This window comes from Molossus molossus, unplaced genomic scaffold (genome assembly GCF_014108415.1).
Source record: "Molossus molossus isolate mMolMol1 unplaced genomic scaffold, mMolMol1.p scaffold_m16_p_18, whole genome shotgun sequence".
Taxonomy (NCBI): domain Eukaryota; kingdom Metazoa; phylum Chordata; class Mammalia; order Chiroptera; family Molossidae; genus Molossus; species Molossus molossus.
Window position 1 is genome coordinate 52,183,007 of NW_023425353.1, and position 19,356 is coordinate 52,202,362.

Consider the following 19,356-nt stretch of genomic DNA (forward strand, 5'->3'; position numbering starts at 1 on the left):
CCATGCAGGTGGCTGGTGGCAGAGAGGCGACAGAACCCCAAACACTCACCGTCTCTCCTTCTCCTGCCCCCAGGGCCACTTAAGGTTTCCCCTGGGAACTCCCCGACAGGCTGTGCCGGTGAGGGACCCTGGACTTACATAGCCTGGGAAACCCCCTCAAGGAGGCTAAGTCAATTAAAAAGAAAAAGAAGCCACAAATGTCCACATGGCCAGACTATCCCCAAGTCACTCCATTTCCTGCTCTGTCTCCCTCCTGGGGCCGGGGAGCCTGTGATCAGGAGGCAAGCGGGGGGCGGCGGGGGAGCAGGCAGGGTGACCGTGAGGGCGGCCGCTGACACGCAGAGCTCCACGTGGAGGAGACCTGCACACCCCTCTTCCCCCCTGGCGGCCACGGCTGCCCTGGAAACGACTCCCCTCTGGACGAGAATTCTCATGTATGTACCTGAGGTTGAAATTACAAGGAAAGAATCGGCTACAACATGCACTCCTTATGTACTTTTGAAAAGGGCAAGAACTGATAGCATTTTCCCTTAGTCAGCGTCCCTGAACTCAGAAGTGGATGTAGTGAAACAAAATAAATAGGAAAAAGAATCCACTGAAAACCCCGAATCACCGAGCATCAGACCAAAAAGGGACCTTCAAGGTGATGGAATGCAACACCTGTCCCCACAGGGGAGGGGGCAGACTGCGGGGGAGGGGAGGAGAGGCACCATGCCCACGCACAGGGCAGGCAGGGGACCACAGGGCTCCCACTGTCCCCTGAGCTCTTTCCACGGCACACCATGGTTACCGCCTTCGGCTAACGAGAACACTCTCTTTCCCTCGGAGGACTGGGGAGAGAAGACTTCACCAGACATGAGAACTGGCAAGTCCTGGTCTTCTACTACTGTCACTGCTTACTAAATAATTGGGGGGCAGGAAGTAGCAGAGGGGAAGGGTGGGACATGAGCCCCACCTTCTGGGCCACGCTACTCTTCCTGGAATCACCAGACAATCCACCAGTCCACACACTGCCACTGACTTTCTAGATGGGAAGGAGACCTTGGGAGTTAAGAAAGGACATGCATGGCCACCAAGGAAAACAGTACGGAGCTTCCTCAAAAAATTAAAAATGGAACTGCCTTATGACCCAGCGAGTCCACTTCTGGGAATGTATCTGAAGAAACCCGAAACACTAACCTGAAAGAACACACGCACCTGCTCTGTTCACTGCAGCATAACTGACCACAGCCAAGATCTGGAAGCGACCAAGTGCCCACCAGTAAACGACTGGACAAAAGGCTGTGGTCTATTTACACAGTGGACTGTACTCGGCCGTAACCCGAAGGGAATCTGACCATTTGCAACAGCGCGGATGACCTAGAGGATATTAGGCTAAGTGAAGCAAGTCAGAGAGAGACAAATACCGATGGTATCAATTATACATAGAATCTAAAGAACAGAATAAATGGACACACAAAACTGAAACAGACTGAGACACAGAAAACTGATTGATGTTTGCCAGAGGACAGGAAGGTTGGGGAAAAAGGTGAGGGGATTAAGAAGTACAAATTGGTGGCCACAGAACAGTCACGGGATGCCACATACGGCACAGGGAATACAGTGCACGGTACTGCAATAACTATGACCGTGTCGTGGGGACTGGCAGTATCAGGGGAACACTGTGTAAAGTATATGATTGTCTAACCATTATGCTGCACACCTGGAACTAATACAACATAATAATGCATGCAACAGTCATTGAAAAATAGTCTTTTGTTTAATAAAAAGACAGAAAGGACATGCATGGCGACCCCTCTGGAAAGGTGCGGCTGTCGCTGCCTGACTGGCCTCCCAGCTTCCCGTCACGCCCCCCCTCACTTCTCCACGCCCCAGCCAGATCCTTCTTTCTCAAACCTCCACAAGGGGTAAAGCTGAGTCTGACCCCCACATGATGACTCGTCTCACAGGACGACTCGCTTTCGGCCCCCAGCTCTCCCCTCACAAGCCCCCGCCCGACACACATTTGCTCCTGTTTCCCTTTGCCGCCCTCCCTCCTGCTTGTCTACATGATGCACAGTGGCTCAGCTCGAGGGCGATCTCCTCTACGAAGCTTTTCCAACAGCTCCTGCTCCCAAGACTAACCCATCACCCTCCTCCTCCGTACCGTCGCTGCATCCCACACTTACCTCCCTCACAGCCCCCGCGACGCTCTCTGCTCTCGTCAAGGCCAGGAGGAGAGGGGGCAAGGTGGGAACCTCTGCCATGGGTCGGATACGAAACAGTATCGCATCCATGTCAAATTTCCCAAGTGTGACGTGCTTGTGTAAGAGGAATGTCCTGGTGTTCGGAGACATTCACCACAACTAACTCCAAAAGGGTTCATCACAAGTGAACATTTACCTAGATATGCTCGTGTGTATGTGGGGTTGCAGAGGGAGAGAGGGAGAGGGAGGAAAATGGAAAGAGGCAGTGGAGAAGGAGGGAGGAAAGAAGGGAGAAGATATGCAAGGTGGCAAAATGTTAACTGGACAATAAAAGCGATTTACGGTTGTTCATGGTACTGTTCTTGCAACTCTGCCGTAGATTAGAAAAATGTGCAAAATAAAAAGTTAGAGGAAAAAGAAAAAAGGCTCTACCAGAGAGGCAATACCTGAGAACTTACCAATTTTCCAAGACAACCCTCCCGAGATTAGAGACTCGGGGAGTATGGTCTCATCCCACGCCAAGCCCACCCCACTAGCCTGTGTTCTGCACATCTATTAACATTGGCAGTGGTGCGGTGGCTTTGTCTGAGACGGGAAAAGCAGACTCCCTGGAGAGATGGATGACTACTCCCCCTCTCATCTCCTCTTGGTATGTTTGGTCGGTATTTGTGCAGAGCACCAGGCAGATGCCTTTCGAAACCAGCACCTTGAACACGCTGAGTAAGAGATCACACTTTTCACTGAAGCAGATCCTACTTCTCCTATGATCTGCCTGCCTTTTTTTTTGGTGCCTTTGTAAATAAGTCACTTAATCATCTGTTTCTTGTGTGGTGGACACCAGCGAGACGGAGCCAGGAACTGGTGAGTGCTAATTGGGCTGTCTGCCTCCCACGGAGAGGTAAGTGATGGCCCCGCTGTACAGATGATGGCATCCAAATGGCTAGAATCACTGCTGCAGATTTATGGAGCCATCAATAAGGGCTGCCTTTTCTCCCATTAACATAATTAAGACAACGAACTACTTTGGGGAAAGGGAGAAGAGCAGATCTGTACTTGGGACTCGGAGAACAATCAATTGCATTCACAGCTGCATCAATCCAGACGTAAATAACATCTTCAGGAGGGGCCTTAGAGCTTGGAAGGAATCGATGGCCCATCAGGAATGTCAGAGGGCTCCCAGAAAGGGGGCCAGTGCCGTCCCTGCATCAGGGAACACCACAGGCCCCTGCCAAGGAGGCCCAGAGCAGGGGCAGCTTTTTCCAAAGAAACATCCGTTAACTTAATAACCTTGAGGCTTATCTACATAATACAATGCTGTCCTTAGGCGGCAAAACTACCCAGTACAAATAAGGAAACGAAGAGAGGCCAAGATCACCCACGGAGACTGATCTGTGCAATCCTTTAGAGAAACCAGGGTAAATACACAAAATAAAGGGCAGACAATTCACACGGCCAAAGGTTTCTTTACTTCGCTGACAGGTGGCTGCCCGGGGTGTCCTTCGAGTGCCAGCTCCCTTCACACCCATCTCCTCGTGCTGAGAACATCACAAAAGACATCTATTACCATTTTTGTTAGACGGAAAGAGTTTGAAATAAAATTCTGCTTTTTCCAAGAAGATCCTTACTACCTAAAGAGAGATACGTCTCCTGAACACCACATCATGGCTCTCACCTGCTTCAAGCCCTCCAAATGCTTCCCATCCCCCGCCCCAGATCAAATGCAGATCCGACCCCTGCACCCACTCTGGGTTCAACCGTGCCACTCAGCAGCACACGCTCCACGCAGCCACCACGACTTCCCCTCTCTGGCTCTGCCCATACTGTTCCCTCTGCCAGGAATGCCCTTCCTCCCATTCTTCCCGCTAATGCCCAACCTAGATGCCCCTTCCTCAAAGAGCCCTTTTGTGGCCCTCCAGCTCTCTGGGGTTCCTCCTCTCTCTCTCCTTTTCCTCCCCAGGCTGCCCACAATTTGTGCAAATGGACCAGGTGACCCAGCGGAGGTTTTCACCAGCAACTTGGAACCACAGCTGAGAAGGGAGGGCAGACAAGGGTGCCTCTGGGGGCAGGCCAGCTACACACTTGGTGGGGCCCAGTGAAAAATGAAAATGCAAGATCTTTTGCTGAAAATGATTGAAAATTTCAAGCCAGAGACAGCAGAACGTTAAACCAAGCACGGCCTGCTTCTGAGCATGGGGTGCTGGGTGACATGCCCATGAAACTGTCCTGTCTGCTGGCCACAGTTAATTAACTGAGACAAAATGCAGCCCCAGGTACCCAGCTGGACTGGTGACTTGTGGAGGCATCAGTACTGGCCACCTCCTCAAAGATGGGCAGCACACCTATTTCACAGACACCCGAGCTTCATCCGTGCATCAAGGGATGTTCTGTCTCTAGGGGGCCTGCTCACCAGACACTCCACTCAGGCTAAGGTCTTCAACTGCTGATTTAGCACACGCTGAACTTAATGACCTGGGCTAGAGCCAAGGAGAGAAAGGAAGACGATAAGGAAAGACAGGACTTCACTGACCCTCTATGATGCAGGGTGACAAAAGCCCCCAAACCCTGTTCGACAATAAAAGGTTCACCTCTTCTCTCACAAGTATCTCAGCCTCTCAAACACTCCCTTGGTTTTTAAATAGCAGTTTCTTTCCGGTAAATAAGTTAATGAACTACAGACCAGAGCCGTTTTTCTTTCTCGTGGCCAAATGAGTGTTGAAAGAGACCCACCCTTTGCTCTTTCAGGAACTGACCTCGGCTCCGGAAATGCAAAGCAATCAGATCCTAACAAAAGAGTGAGATGCACCGCTCTGATTTCCTTATTTTAGAACAAGAAAGCCAGAAGGCGATGTCTCTGAGGCAGTCCACCTGCCTTAACACAGCGCATCAGTATGTCCGTCTGTCTCCACATCTGACCTGGACAATTTCAGTTACTCTGAGGCTCTCTCTCCTGTATCATTCATGAGTCCACACGAATGTTTGACAAATATTTTTTAATATGATGCATGAGAATTCATTTTACATTGTGACCCAGGACACATGTATCAATAAAATAGTACACGTGTAACAATTTCACGTGCAATAAACACACTCTGGTATTTTCTATTGTATTTTACTTCAATTTTCAGAAGGGATCATCTGACCCACTAAATTGGTTTTACAACCTACTAACTGGGGCGTGACCCACAGTTTAGAAATGTGATTTTAGGTTCTACTAGTACCCACGGTCCATCCTCGGGATCTTAACTGGAGCTGCATCTGAACTGTCTACACAATCCGCAAGGCTAAAAAAGAGGTGGCTTTTGCAAAGGCAAGCACTGCACACGGTCCCTCTAGCAAAAGGACATGCGACTCGGGCAGCCCCAGGACTGGGAGGAAGAGAAGGCAGCACAGTGCAGGGCAGGAGTCCACGGCCTGCGTGCGGAGCTGGGGCACACAGTGGGGAACGGCACAGTTAGGGGCCTTCTGGGCAGGCCTGCTCCCTGCTCGGCTCGGGCCACTGCTGTGTTTACAGTGGCGCCGTCTCCCGGAGCATGACACACTCAGATTCCCGCACACAAAGCACATTCCAAACAGAGGGCTTTTCCGTCACCCTCGAGGCTCCTGACTCCTCTGTCTCCTACGAGTGGTCAGTCACCACGTCGTCATCTTCCTGGACAAAGAATCCCTCACACACCTCCGCCTCCTTTCCCTCTCTCTTCTCTGGCCCCCAGGCCAGTCCGGGCGACCTGGGAGGAATCCAGACCAGAGAACTTGGGCAATGCAGCCAGACAGGCAACAACCCTCGGGGCGGCTCCCACAGGCTGCGCCTCCAGCGCCCTGGCCATTTCCAGGACACCCCCATTTTTCTGGCTGACCTTCGGAATCTAGAACTTCCGCTCACAGCTCATCCTCCCCACGGGTCATGTCTCTGGCCCCAGCAGCTGCTCCTCTACAACACACACCGTCCACCACAGGCCACAGCACCTCCCAGGGTGAGGAGGACGGCGCACCTGCCACGGTCTGCACACGCGACCTCCGGTTCTCACGCTGCCCTTCCAGGGAGGCATCGGGCCTGGAAATGGAACGCAGGTGGGCATCGCCCCCACCCGCAAAGCCCCGACACCCCAGCGTTCAGCTCATACAACAGCTCTTCCTGCTCCGAGGTGAAGCGGGGAGGGAGGTCTACATGGGCCCAGGGACGTGCCGCCAGTGGCTGGGACGCCGCGGGAGGTTCTCGGGGAGGATCCTGGCTGAGCGCAGCACCAGGGAGACTGAGTTGCACGTGTACCAACCACAGGGTTTGTTTCTTTACACATGGACAATGAGACCTGGATCACCAGCGAGGTGGCCTTTCGCAGACTGGTGTGAAAGCTGGTGACAGCAGCGGCGGTCACGCCAAGGTGTGCACAGTGGCCGGTCACGCCAAGGTGTGCACAGTGGCCTCACTCCCACTCACGCGCTCCCTCCCCGCTTTCTCTGTGGCCACTGTGCCTCCGCGGTGTCTACGGGCCATCTGCAACCTTCTCTAGGGCACAGCAGGAAAAGAAATGTCCTGGCCTGAATTTTCCTCATCATCTCGGGTGCTTTTTTCTGACACTCTCCCTGCCCTCGTCGAGTCTCAGCTCCTGCAGGGGATCGAACGCAAGCCTCCGGCCCGAGGAGGGGCGGACAGCTCCTTTCCGATGACCTGGAATGTCCACACTTCACTGCCCTTCTGGGCTCTTCCCAACCCTGCTTTCCCGTCTCGCCACGAGGAAAACAACGCGAGCTGGGAAGACCGAGAGGTGCACGCGGCACCCGATCGACCAGCCACAAACCCACTGGGACGTGCCAACGTACCTTGGTCAGATCCATGCCAAGTTTGAGCTGTGAAATGAGATGAAGAATTACACTGCGCTGATCCTCCATGACACCCAATTCTGCCTCTTCCTTATCTTCGGTGTCGCTTTTTTCATCTTCGGACAAAACCAACTCAGGGCCCGAGTTTGTCTAAAACAAGATTGTTAATATAAATCACCAGCTGGTCCAGAAGTTAGAAGCACAGTGCACACACCCATATGCTTAGCAAGGACTGGGGGAGCCTAATTCTGCCCCCAGGAAGAGTTTCTCTATAAACCAGTCCTACAGGCCATAGGGTGGAGGGTGACCCTTTTTGGGGGGCAGGCCATCCTGACCTACTGCACATGGCCTCTGACCCTCCCATCACCTCCTAGTAACGAGCATTCTGGCCGAAGGACTTTCCCAGTCAAGACAGTTTCCTGCCCTTTAACAAACTATAACATGCAGGAACGAACCCCTTAATCTGGACTATTCCCAAACAATATTCTCCGATTAACTTGCACAACCCAGGGCCCTTTATATCTAATAAAAACTTTTATTTTTAGGTAAATGTCTGATACCCCAGGGACTGACCGAAATTACCTATTTACGGAAACATTCACTCTAAGACTGTTTTGACTGTTTCACATCAATATCACCAGAGCAAGCGCAGAAAGTGAGTTGGCATTAGTGTAGGGAGGGAGGCAAAAATGAGAATGTAAAGAAAAACTTTGACACTTGGTAAGAATGCTCAGATACATGCTGGCCAACAGACCCAGCTGTCCTCGATACAAGTTTATTCATTAAATTGCTTGGTTTCATTTTTCCAATGACATAAAAAAAAAAAAAATAATAACCTGGCAAGTTAACAAATAAAATGTGCAAAGGGACTGAGTGAGCACAAAATGTTCAAAACCTGAGAATCAAGAACTCTGGCTACTGTGTAACACTGTCCGCAGAATTCTGTTAGAAAAAGAAACCACTCCACATTTATGTTCTTAGGAATTTGTTTATACCGAAGCAAAAACACTGCGCAACACACACGATTGTTTCCAGTTATGGATGACAGATCAGACATGGTGAACTCAATATACGGCAGTGCAGGAGCTCAAAGGTATTAAATATAAAAGGATACAGACTTGCCCAAATGTCTATGCAAAAACGAATGATTTACAAACCTCACTGGACAGAATTCTCTCGTTTTATTGGAAGGCACTTCCAGTATGCAACGTATCTCAGTGATGGAGGTGGCTGACGTCGCCTGGCCTAACAGACACGTGCCAGCCATTCCTTACCAGCGCTCCAGAGGGGAAACAGAGTCCTCCCCCCACCCCGGGGTAGGCGTTTTTAAATTTTGAAATCAAATAGACATTTTCAATAGACACACTTCTCAAATTATTCTCAAGTCTTCTCTGAGGAACCCCAATTCTGGGCAGACAGTGGGGAAGCCCCAGGGATGCCCACGGGGCTTTCCCCAGCTAAGAGCTGGGTTTCCGCCATGGCATGCCTGGTTCTCCGGCTCCATCGCAACGTGTGCCAGCTGACATCATGGGCAAGTGCCTTTGCGAGAATAGACTGGAGTAACTGAGGTCACTGGCCTCCAACCTGGTTCAGAGAAGACTAACTGGAGAGATGTCTGGGAGCTCTGGGCGCCCTGATTCCGTGCCAGGAAGTCAGGGAACTCAGACACATCCCTTCAGTGGCAAAGGTGCTGCTGCTGCTGCTACTACTTTGTGGTGACCTCCCCTCAACCGGGGCAGCTGGGGGAGGAAGGGGTGATGCCCAAGCATCACGCTTTGGGAGGAAAACGGACAATCAAAAACAAATTAAGCCCTGGCCGGTTTGGCTCAGCGGTTAGAGTATTGGCCTGTGAACCAATGAGACCCGGGTTCGATTCCAGCCAAGGGCACGTACCTCGGTTGCAGTTCGTCCCCAGCCCTGGTCCGGGTGGTGCCGGGGGCAACCAGTGGATGTGACACATTGATGTTTCTCTCTCTCTCCCTCTTCTGCCTCCCGCCTACTCTGTCTAAAGATAAATGGAAAAATATCCTCGGGTGAGGATTAAAACAAAAACAAAAAGCAAATCAAGGCACTACAATGCACCCAAGGGGCTAGGGGTGGTGTGCAGTCCTTAAACATCACCACGACAAAGGCAGCTACATTTTGAGAGCAATTATCCCTGTTTGAAATTAGTTGTTCTCACAGAGTACTGCTTGTAAAGTAAATACATCAATAGCTCAGATGAGGCAACCCTAAGCTTATGAAGCCAAGAATGATTCTTCGTTCTGCAATGTGATTTCCCCTTTGCGCACAAGCCGTACACAGGGACATCACCATTCTGCCCACTCACTGGCACTCGATGCTACGAGCTTCCAGACTACCTGGGACCACCTCTCCCTCCTGCTGTCTGCCTTACTTGGAAATTAAACCCAGCCTGTCCCTGTTCCAGGAACCGGGAAGCCTTCAGCAAGATCCTGCCATGCGATACTAAGAACACACATCACTGTGCACAGGAAGCTCTCCAGCTCTGCCCACTGACACCAGCATTACACGCCCTCTGTGTCTGCTGCTGACTCTCAGACACTGGCTCCAGCAGAGAGAATTAAGGTCAGTACCCGGCCCCGGAAGCTGACTCACTTCAGGTGATTTGTGGCAGGAGCCCCCGGGGCCCTGAGGTTCTGCCAAGGGAAGATAGGCCACAGGGAGCCCGACACATGTCTGCCTCTGCTCAGATCCTCAGCAAACTGTGCTCGAAGCTTAAAGAAGCAGCCAGCGATGTTTCTGTCTGCCGCAGCTTCTGAGAGCTTGTCCTTTCCTTTACAGGACAGTTTCCAAAAATCCTCCTATGCAGCCTCAAGTAAATAATCAAGGGCTTTAAAAAAAAAAAAGTGCTGGTTTCATTCAGCACAGTGTTAGTGGCCTTCTTCCAGAAAACCTGCGATCCACCCACACCGAACTCAGTCCACCTGCAGAAAGGTGAGACCGCTCTCTGTTTTCGTCCAAAATGCAGGCAGCGCGTGAATAGTGTGGATAGAACAGAAGGACTATTCCACAGGCCAACTCAGTTGGAAAGGCATCAACATTGGCAACGTAAATACAAATACAACGACATCCACAAAGCTCCCGAGAGCAGGGGCTGCAGAGTTTGCAGAGCTGGGCTTTGATGGAGTTTTAAAGGTAGAACGGGTTCTTCCCTCTTGGGATCAGGGCGTGTGGATGCTGCTGCTCTGATGTAAAATCCAAAACAGTGCTAATGGTCACTGGCTCTACGTCTGTTCCCCATTCCGGCCTCGTGCCCATCCACGTTCTCACGCTCCCTCGCCGAGTTCTGGCCCTGCATGGCCCCCACCTCTGGCCCCCATGGATCTCTGCTCGTAAAGCAATGACAACTGTCTCGAGGTGGCAGAACAGTGTTTCTCCATCTCAGAAGAAAACTGAACATGAGAAATGGCTTTATAATGCTGAGAAAGTTCATAAGACTTGAGCAGGAAGAATCTTTAAATGCCCCATCCCCCAGGGATCTCTGCAAATCAGCCAGCCCAGCCATAAAAATGTACGCCAACTTGAAGATTAAAATGGAATTAAAATGTGTTTGAAAGAGAAGCAGTCTTTGGAATAATGAGGTTCTTAATAAAAACAAAAATTATGACTCAATATTTCTACCACGTGAACACCTCAGGGCTACAAAAATCTAGTGAGTCATCATGCCTGGAGCAAATTTGGGCAAGGACAAAGAGATCTGATGAGCAGCAAAAAGCCACATGGTGGGCTGGGGTTTGGAGACGACTCCTTGGTAGCTTGGCAGTGACCTGTGCCCCAGAACAAGGGTTCTTATTCTGGGCCGTATGGAAACTCCTTAAGATATCTACCATTACCCCAGATATTTTATATGAAAATTATATGTTTGGGCATTTTTCTGGAGAAAAGGGGTCCACACAGACCTGGGATTCTCAGAAGGGTGTCTGCCCGTGGGTTGACCTTGGGGCCCCTCAAGAACCGAAGGGTTTGAGATTATGTCAGAGACTCATGGGGCAGGCAGTGGTCCAGTCACCGCATCTACAGATGTGCCCCTGCCTTTAACCACGCCTCTGCTTCTCATCCAGTAGGGGGCAGCACAGCCATGAGACTGCGGTGAGGAGCTGCAAAACTGTGACACGTGTGCAACCGTCTTCTCAAGGGGCCACCAATGCAGGGGACACACGGCACTTTTCTCTCATTTCTTCTTTTTAGCAAAATTCTAATTCTTCAATACAAATGTAAATTCCAAGCAAGACTGACATTCCGATCTATTTTATTCAACACACACATGTAATTTAAGTACAGTTTGGGTCAGTTCCAGGAAAAACCATGAAACAGACATTCATCTTCAGAGTCCATTCATTTCCCTACCGCAAGCCTCGTTCCACCCGAGCTCACAAAGTGCTCCCCTGTCCTCAGCCTCCCTCCCTTTCCTGCTCCCACACAGTGTACATCCAACCCATCCTCCTTCCTCCACAATGATCTTAACCAAGACCTGGCCCTCAGAGAGCCGGGGCCAATGCAGACAGTTTGACCTACTAACGTCTTCTTCGTTTGCAAATGCCTATTAACCTAGTGTCTTAACTCAAAGGGCTGAATGCTTAGATTTGAGCTACTGAGAGGGGCCTGTGTGGTGGCACAACCAGCCTCTGAAGAAGCCCCTTTCCTGCTGAACAGGGAGCGAGTCCCTGCCAGAGCCGTGCACAGACATGTGGGATTGAGGGGGCTCCTGCAGCTGCCGTCTGGCCCAAGTAAGTGTCGACAACAAAGCAGAACGCGCCGAGATCAACTTATGTCACTGTCCTGAAAATCCACCCGAGCAAGGACAGAAAATAAAGCCAATTAGAACAAGAACACCCAATTCTCTTCCAGCAGCGAGCACACTGCAGCTCAATCATTTCAAAGCCTGGCATCTCTCTCCACCCACGGTTACCTTGGCACGGAGACACGGGCTGAGCCGAGTCCCACCAGAGAACCTCGGTATTGAATGACAGGCAGCAAATGTTGTCTAGATAATGTCTTTACGGGAAAATGGGGAAACCCAGCCAAGTCAAGAAGACTATCTAGAATTCTGAGGACCACAGAAAGGTGGGCGGTGGAGAAGCCCCAAAGCACCACCTCAATAGCCTCAAATGACAGGAACCTCGTGACACACAGCGGCAGGGCGAAGGGGTCACCAGGGAATGTGTGTCGTCCTATGTAACTTACCTCTCAATTCCACAACTACACAGAACATGCAACAACATGCAGGAATGGCCACCAGGGCAGGTCTGCATCTGTTCACTAGGGGGTAAGAGTCAACAGAAGTGGGTTTACCAGAAAATGAGAGGTTCTAGAAAAAATAGGAATGTCAAGTTGAAACATGGACAAAGGTTAGGGGGCCAGAGAGATGGGAAGAGTAGGTAAGCAAAGACAAATGGGAAGAAAATAAAGAAACACAGTGAATACTAGAGAAGCAAGGGGTCTGCGTGTCTAAGAGGTACAAGTAGCCAGGGACCAACGACTGAACCAATTTTTTTTTTTTTTTTTTGGTTCTAACAATAATGGTATTACTGTTGTTGACTACATTTATGGAATCCATAAAACCGAGGATTTAGTCCCCTTTCCCTCTTGTCATTTTTTTTTTCATTTCAATAATATTCACAGCACATTTAACCAAATTATCTCAATCATTACTTGATCCTCAGAGTGTATCTTCACATTAGTAATATTTTACATCCTAAGAAGCCCCATCGAATAGCCCAAGGTCATGATCAGGGGCAGAGATGCACTTGAAGATCCAGTCCAGCTGTGTACACAAGTCAATAACATTGGCATAGCCTGGGGTGTACAAGAATGGCCAGCGGTCCAGCAAATTTCACTTGGCCTTTTTGTCCCTCATCCCCCACTAAGATATTTTCATCGCATGCCTATCAAGGGCAGGACACTCGCTGTCGCATGCTGAGGAAAGGCATTTCCCCCGAGGACACACACAGACATCAACTTTTGTTGTATGAATGGAGGGTGGAGGCTCCCGATGACCTACTGTCCTTCCCACGCTTAGCACAGGTGGGATGTCTTCTCCAGAACAGTCTCTTTTGTGCCTGCCTCTAAGTCCCCACAAGGAGGCCATCTGGCTGGGCAGAGGGTCGCTCAGTTGACGGGATGGTGCCCTCCTCCGGTCAGAAGTCATACCGAAGTGCTCGTCGTTGGACACATGTCTTCAGATGGCGTGTTGTCCAGCAGATGCCCCTTGGCCCGATGCAGGGCGGCTGCTGAAAGCTCCTCACATGTACTGTCTTCTACATGGAGCCACGTCCCCAGGCAGGTAGCCAACTGTGCCTTGAAGGCCACCACCCTATTCAGGGGACCTTATCTTGCTGTCTGGAGGTAGGTACAATGAGGCCACGGAGGAGCTGGAGAGAACCCGACGGAGAAGTTGCCTCTTATCCTTATCAGGTTCAAGTACAAGCATGTCCACACAGCAGGCTGGTCCCAGTTGCCATTTTGGAGATGCTGAGTTGGTTGCCACTGACATCACAATCCTTCTGCCGCCTCCCAGTGGACGTGCTGGCTGTCTTGCTCTAACCACACATACACACACACTTGCCACACTTGGCTCTCACAGCCTGGAAGGACAGATGCTCTTCCCAGGCAAAGGGGCCGACCTGCAGAGAGGTTGATTTTAAGTAAAGCGCACCCTGGAAGGCAGAGGGAAGTCATCAGCCAAGGTCATTGGGAATAACAGCAAGAGGATGCAACGGGGGTTCCTTTAAGAACATTCAAGGGGACATTCCTAGGAGGTAGCGACATCAGTCCTTTTCTAATGTCCACCCTTCTACTTGGAAACCATTTTTAAATGAAAGTAAAAAAGAGGGGAATTGGGAAGGAGCAAAGAAAATCTAATAAAAGGACCAAAAAAGGAAAAGCAAGCAGCAGTGGATGAAGTTGTGGCGTGTGGCGTGTGGCGTGTGACGCAGACCAGCGAGGGTCTTGCCACCCGCACGCAGGAACCGGGGGCCACAAGCCACACAGCTGGCTTCCTTGAGCATCAGCCTGCAGCCAGGAATACGAGGAAGGGCACCAAGCCCCGGGCCGAGGTGCCAGGCGCTGTCAGATGCTTCATGACATTTCCTCAACAAGCCAAAGCCTAGCACGTGCAAACCGAATCCAGCACTGAGGTCACGGCCGGGAAGCGAAGCTATGGGGTCGCGGGGCATGGGGCACCATGGCCCTCCTCTGGGCGTCGCACATCTCCAAGCTCACAAGAAGCTCATTGCACAGGGGTAAAGGTCACGAGAAGGAAATGAAAGAGGCCACAAGACAGACTGCAATCCCCGGAACCCCGAGAGGCAGCGGAACATAAAGGGAGACTCGGAGCTTTGGTGCGGACGGCCCGCCCTGGGAGAAAACCCTGGATCGGAGACCTTCCCCCGGCAGCCTCAGTGTCCTCGTCTGGGAAATGGGGTGCTTCTGCCCCGCTCAGAGGCTGCTGCGAGGCCGAACGGAGACGAAGCAGGAAGGCACTGAGCCCAGGGCCGGACACAGAAGTCTAAAATTGTGGGGTGGCAGCATGTCCCTGCGAATGTACTACCACCCACGGACTGGTCCACTTTAAATGGGTTAATTCTGTGGCATGTGAATTACCTCTCAATAAAGCTGTGATTTAAAAATCAAAGTCAAAGGACACAGGATGCAAAGTCCAACAAGGACGGAAGGAAGGTCGTGTGTGGCCTGGGTGACCCAAGAGGCTGCACAGAGACACTCTGGGCTGAGTCTCCCCACAGAGCAGCACTTGGGCAGCAGAGACAGGAGGGGACATTCCAACAGAGCGAGCAATTCCAGCATCAGGCAAGTGTGGCGGAGGCCAGAGGGTACGTGGCTTTGACCGTGCGACCAGACTCACTCCCTTGGAGCCCCTCTGATCCCAGGGCTTTAAACCATTTATACGCTCATTTATGACTTCTAAGTTTATAGCTCAGGTTCCACCTTCTCTCCTGAGCTCCAGCTTCGTGGCCTATTCACCATCTCCTCGGAGCTATCTGCGGCAGGCAAAGGAACAGACTCCCAGCGACGCCCTAGACCCTGGCACCGCACACGGTACCTGACACGACACAACAGGCTGTACAGGTATGATTCTTCGGGCCCTGGCCTGTTTGGCTCAGCAGTTAGAACAACAGCCTGCAGACCAAAGAGTCGTGGGTTCGATTCCCGGTCAAGGGCACGTACCTCAGTTGCGGTTCTGTCCCCAGTCAGGATCGTGCAGGAGGCATCCAATTCTTCCCTCCCCCAACCCCGCCCCCGCTCCCTCCCACTCTATCTAAAGATAAATGGAAAAAAAATATCCTCAGATGAGGATTAAAAAGAAACAAAACAGCCCTGGCCGGTTTGGCTCAGCGGTTAGAGCGTCGGCCTGCGGTCCGGAGAGACCCGGGTTCGGTTCCCGCTAGGGGCATGTACCTCGGTTGCAGTTTGTCCCCGGCCCTGGTTGGTCGTGCGGGTGGCAGCCACTCGATGTGTCCCTTTCACATCGATGTTTCTCTCTCTGTTCCTCTCTCTCCCTCCCACTCTACCTGAACAAAAAATGGAAAAGTGTCCTCGGGTGAGGATAAAAACAAACAAACAAAAAAAAAAAAACAGATGTGATTCAGCTCAGGGGACAGTGTCCTGAATTACCCGGATGGATTCAGTGTCATCACACGCACCCCTAAAATCAGGAGATGTGACGATGAAAGTCTGGTCAGAGAGACGCACCGCGGCTGGCTTGGAAGATGGAGAAAGCGGCCACAAGCCAAGGAAAGCGGGAAGCCTCTAGAATCCAGAAATGGCAGGAATTCTCCCGGAGAACCTCCAGAAGGAACACAGTCCTACCAACCCCTTGACTCTAGCCCGGTGACCCGGTATCGGACACCCGACCTAGAACTGTTGGAGGACAAACAAGTCTGTGATCATCTGCTGAAGAGCGACAGAAAATCAGCTTATTATCTAATAAGAATATCAAACTTCGCATGTCCAAACCAGACCTTCTGAGTCACACCTCCAAAATGTTACCCTCCCTGTCCTGGTATATGACAACTTCCTCCTTCCAGCCCCTCAGTCAAAGCCTTGGCACCATCCCTGACTCCACTCCCTTGCTCATGCTCCACCCCACAGCACGTCCGTCAGCAAATCCTGCCAAGTATGCCCAGGTCTGATGGCTTCCCACACCCCCCACCGCCCTGGCGGGCACAAGACACCATCATCTCTCAACCATCGCAAGGGCCGCCCAGTGAGTCTCCCTTGCCCCCTCCTCTACTACCTATGTCTCCTCCCTGCAGCCAGAAAGCATCTGAAAGCGTAAAGATAATGACCCTTCCATGCTCAACACCCTCCCCACGCCCCTCAGAATACATGTCAAAGTCTTCCTTGTGCCCCGTGAGGCCCTAGGTGATCTCACCCCCTTGCTCCTCTCATCTTATCTTAGGCCACCGCGGGCACACGACAGGAAGACTCGCAGGGGAAGGAGTGTCCGTGGGAAGAAAAGCCGTTCTAATCGTACCTCCCCTTTCCTCAGATCCACACGCACTTTAACAGGTGCCACCAGCATCCCGACTTCTCGGTTTCGCCCACAGCCTTCAGCCATCCAGGCTCGAGGCCTGCAGGTCGGCTGACACCTCCCCAGCACCCCAACATCCGGACACCCCCCTGGTCCACACACGCTGCCTCTCCTCCTCTCTGCTCTCCAGGCTAGGCTTTCGGCTCATCCTTGTACAGGCCCAACACATCGTGGGTTACCCTGCTCTGGGCATCTCCCTTGTGCTCTTACATCACGCCCATGGACATCTCTGCTCAGTCTTCAGTGCTGCCCCTCTGCCCAGAGAAAACTGTCCGCCCACTGAGCCCAACACTGCGGGCCTTCTTCAGCGCGCCCCTTTCTCCCTTTCCCTCCTGCCCTTCACTAGCCTCGTCCAGCCTCCACGGACCACGGCACCCTCATGCTCCCCCCAGACCTGTACTGCCCAGTGCAGTAGCCACTGGCCACATGGAGCTATCACAACTAAATGATATGTCAAATCCAGTTCCTCCGTGGCACCAGCCACATTTTAAGTACAGCACAGCCACGTGTGGCTAGGGGCTACCCGCGTGATCAGTGTACAGAGAAAACGTCATCATCACCGTAGCAAGTTCTTTCGGACGGTATCATTCTACACCTTTAATGTCCTCCCAATTCATGTCTACGCCTTCCATCATTGGTTCTTTCTCTGCCAAAACGGCACCTGTGCCATAATGCATGCTCTAATGACACTCATCATCCCTCCTCCCAAACCACGGGTCACTCATAGGTCACTGCTGTGCCTGTGTCCTCCGCTTCTTGGTAATACAAAGCTCAGTGAGAACAGATCATTTTGAAAATCTAAAATTGCTAATGAAGCACCAGTGAATAATTTTACAAGCACCTTCACCTCGCAGCAACAAAATGATGACGGAATGATGTATTTGGGGTGTCCAAGGGTAATCAAATGAATGTGTCCCTAAAAACTTAAAGGGATTTTACTGCCTCGGATTTGCTGCTCCTGTAACCACTGAAGCACGCCCAGAATAGAATTCTGGCTTTCTATATCCACAGCCTGAATTATTATTGATTTATGCTTTGTGCTGGGTGATGGATTTCTTCTGCTTCTGCAGATGGCAAATGCCTTTATTCAGAAAGTAAACACAATGAAACTGAAGTTCATGGCACCACATCAGCGATTCTTTCAGACTCTACGCCTGATGCCACCAACTGCTAGACTGCCTTGCTTTTCCCACAGATTATGCACAGTTTCGGGCTTAAACTCTAAAGGGCCAGGGAGAAAGATGCAAAGCACTGTGGGTAAGCAGAGCAGCTCCCAGTCAGACCTACTTCAAGCCAGGTCCCAGGCCTGCAGCCTCAGTTAGGGAACCTGATAGAAACGCAAAGTCTAGGGCCCCAGACCGGTGTATGCTCGTTTGGGGGCTTTTATTTTTTAATTGAAGTACAATTTACATCTGGTGCAATGTACAGACCTTAGTGTCTAGTCCCATGAGTTGTGACAAATGTATCCCTTTCTATCCAGTTACATTTTTTTTTTACCATCTTAACTACTTTTAAATGTGCAGTGCAACAGCGTTCGCATTGTTGTGCAACAGATTTCCAGAACTTTGTCACTTTGCAAAACAAACTCTAGACCCACTGAACAACTCCACGTGTCCTCCCTTACCCCCTTGGTTCTGACGGTTTACCAAGCCCTGCAGATGGTTCTGAGCATTCGAGGAGGACGACCCAGTGATCCCAGGCCAGGGGCTCGGAGGAGGAGAGCGGCAGGCGTGTTCGAGGCCTGGCACCCAGGAAAGACTGCAGCCGGAGACGTTACTTGGCCCCCCCACTATTCCCCAAACCCAAGCCTGAGTCCCCAGTGTGGACACAACACTGCCGTAGATACTAGAGAGAACCAAACACAGACAAATGGACACCTTTCCTCCAAAACGTGTATAGTTACAAGTTGGATAAGAAAACTGTATTTCTCAAATTGAGACCAGATTCCAGAAATTCCACTTGATGGCCCTAAAACAGAATTGGAAAGCTAGAAGCTCTGAGTGGGAGACTGGGATTGTTGTTTTCATCAGTGGCCGCACCGGTCATTTAATTCTGACTTTGCATTTTATCTGTCCATTTTAATCATTTATGCCTCTCACCTGGAAACTCCCAACTGACGCTCTGCGATGGCAATTTGGGGAAGGTACAGTAACTGGTGGCACTGGAAACCACGGAATAATTTTTATTTACAAGTCATTAGAAGCAAGAGGCATTTACTGTCCTTTGCAGGCAAGAAGGGGTTGCGTTATAAATCATGGAAAACAGCAACGTGCATTTAAAACTCTTCTGCAGACAACGTTCTCTCTAGGCCACACAGAACGCACATCCGCCAAGGGCTCCCTGGGCGCCAGGCACCTGTCAACACGTACTCGGCCGCACCCCAGCCTCGGAAGGACAAAATCAGGCTGATCTATGACATTTCGCTGCAAGAGGTGGGTTTCTGGGTGACCATCTCCTGACCCTCTGAAGTCCCAGTGATTTATACGCCAGAGCAGACCAAGAGCTAGGAATTTTAGAAACAACCCAGACCTTGGGCAATGTTAGGCTTTTCACTTTTCTTAAAAAGGGTTCTGGCATATGTCTATGATGTCCTAATTTCTGGAAACACTAATAAACTGAGGGAAAAGCATCTGGGAGAAAAAGGCCCCAGCATTTGTCAGAAAATAAAGAAATAAACCCAAACCCAAACCATCACAACTCTTAATTTTATGATGAGGGCACACCAATAAGGCTCTATTAAAGCTACAATCTCCAAATTCCACACAATTCTTTTTGGCTCCA

The 19,356-nt window shown here is 51.0% G+C and overlaps 1 protein-coding gene across 2 annotated transcripts in view; it reads right to left on the reverse strand.

The window, feature by feature from the left end:
* The window catches only part of OSBPL10 (oxysterol binding protein like 10), a 249,856-nt gene that overhangs the window by 19,925 nt on the left and 210,575 nt on the right, over positions 1-19,356 (reverse strand). For both annotated transcript variants that reach the window (XM_036267081.1, XM_036267080.1), the window contains one exon: positions 7,005-7,154. In XM_036267081.1, coding sequence (XP_036122974.1) covers positions 7,005-7,154 — 150 coding nt within the window. The remainder of the gene's footprint in view (positions 1-7,004; positions 7,155-19,356) is intronic.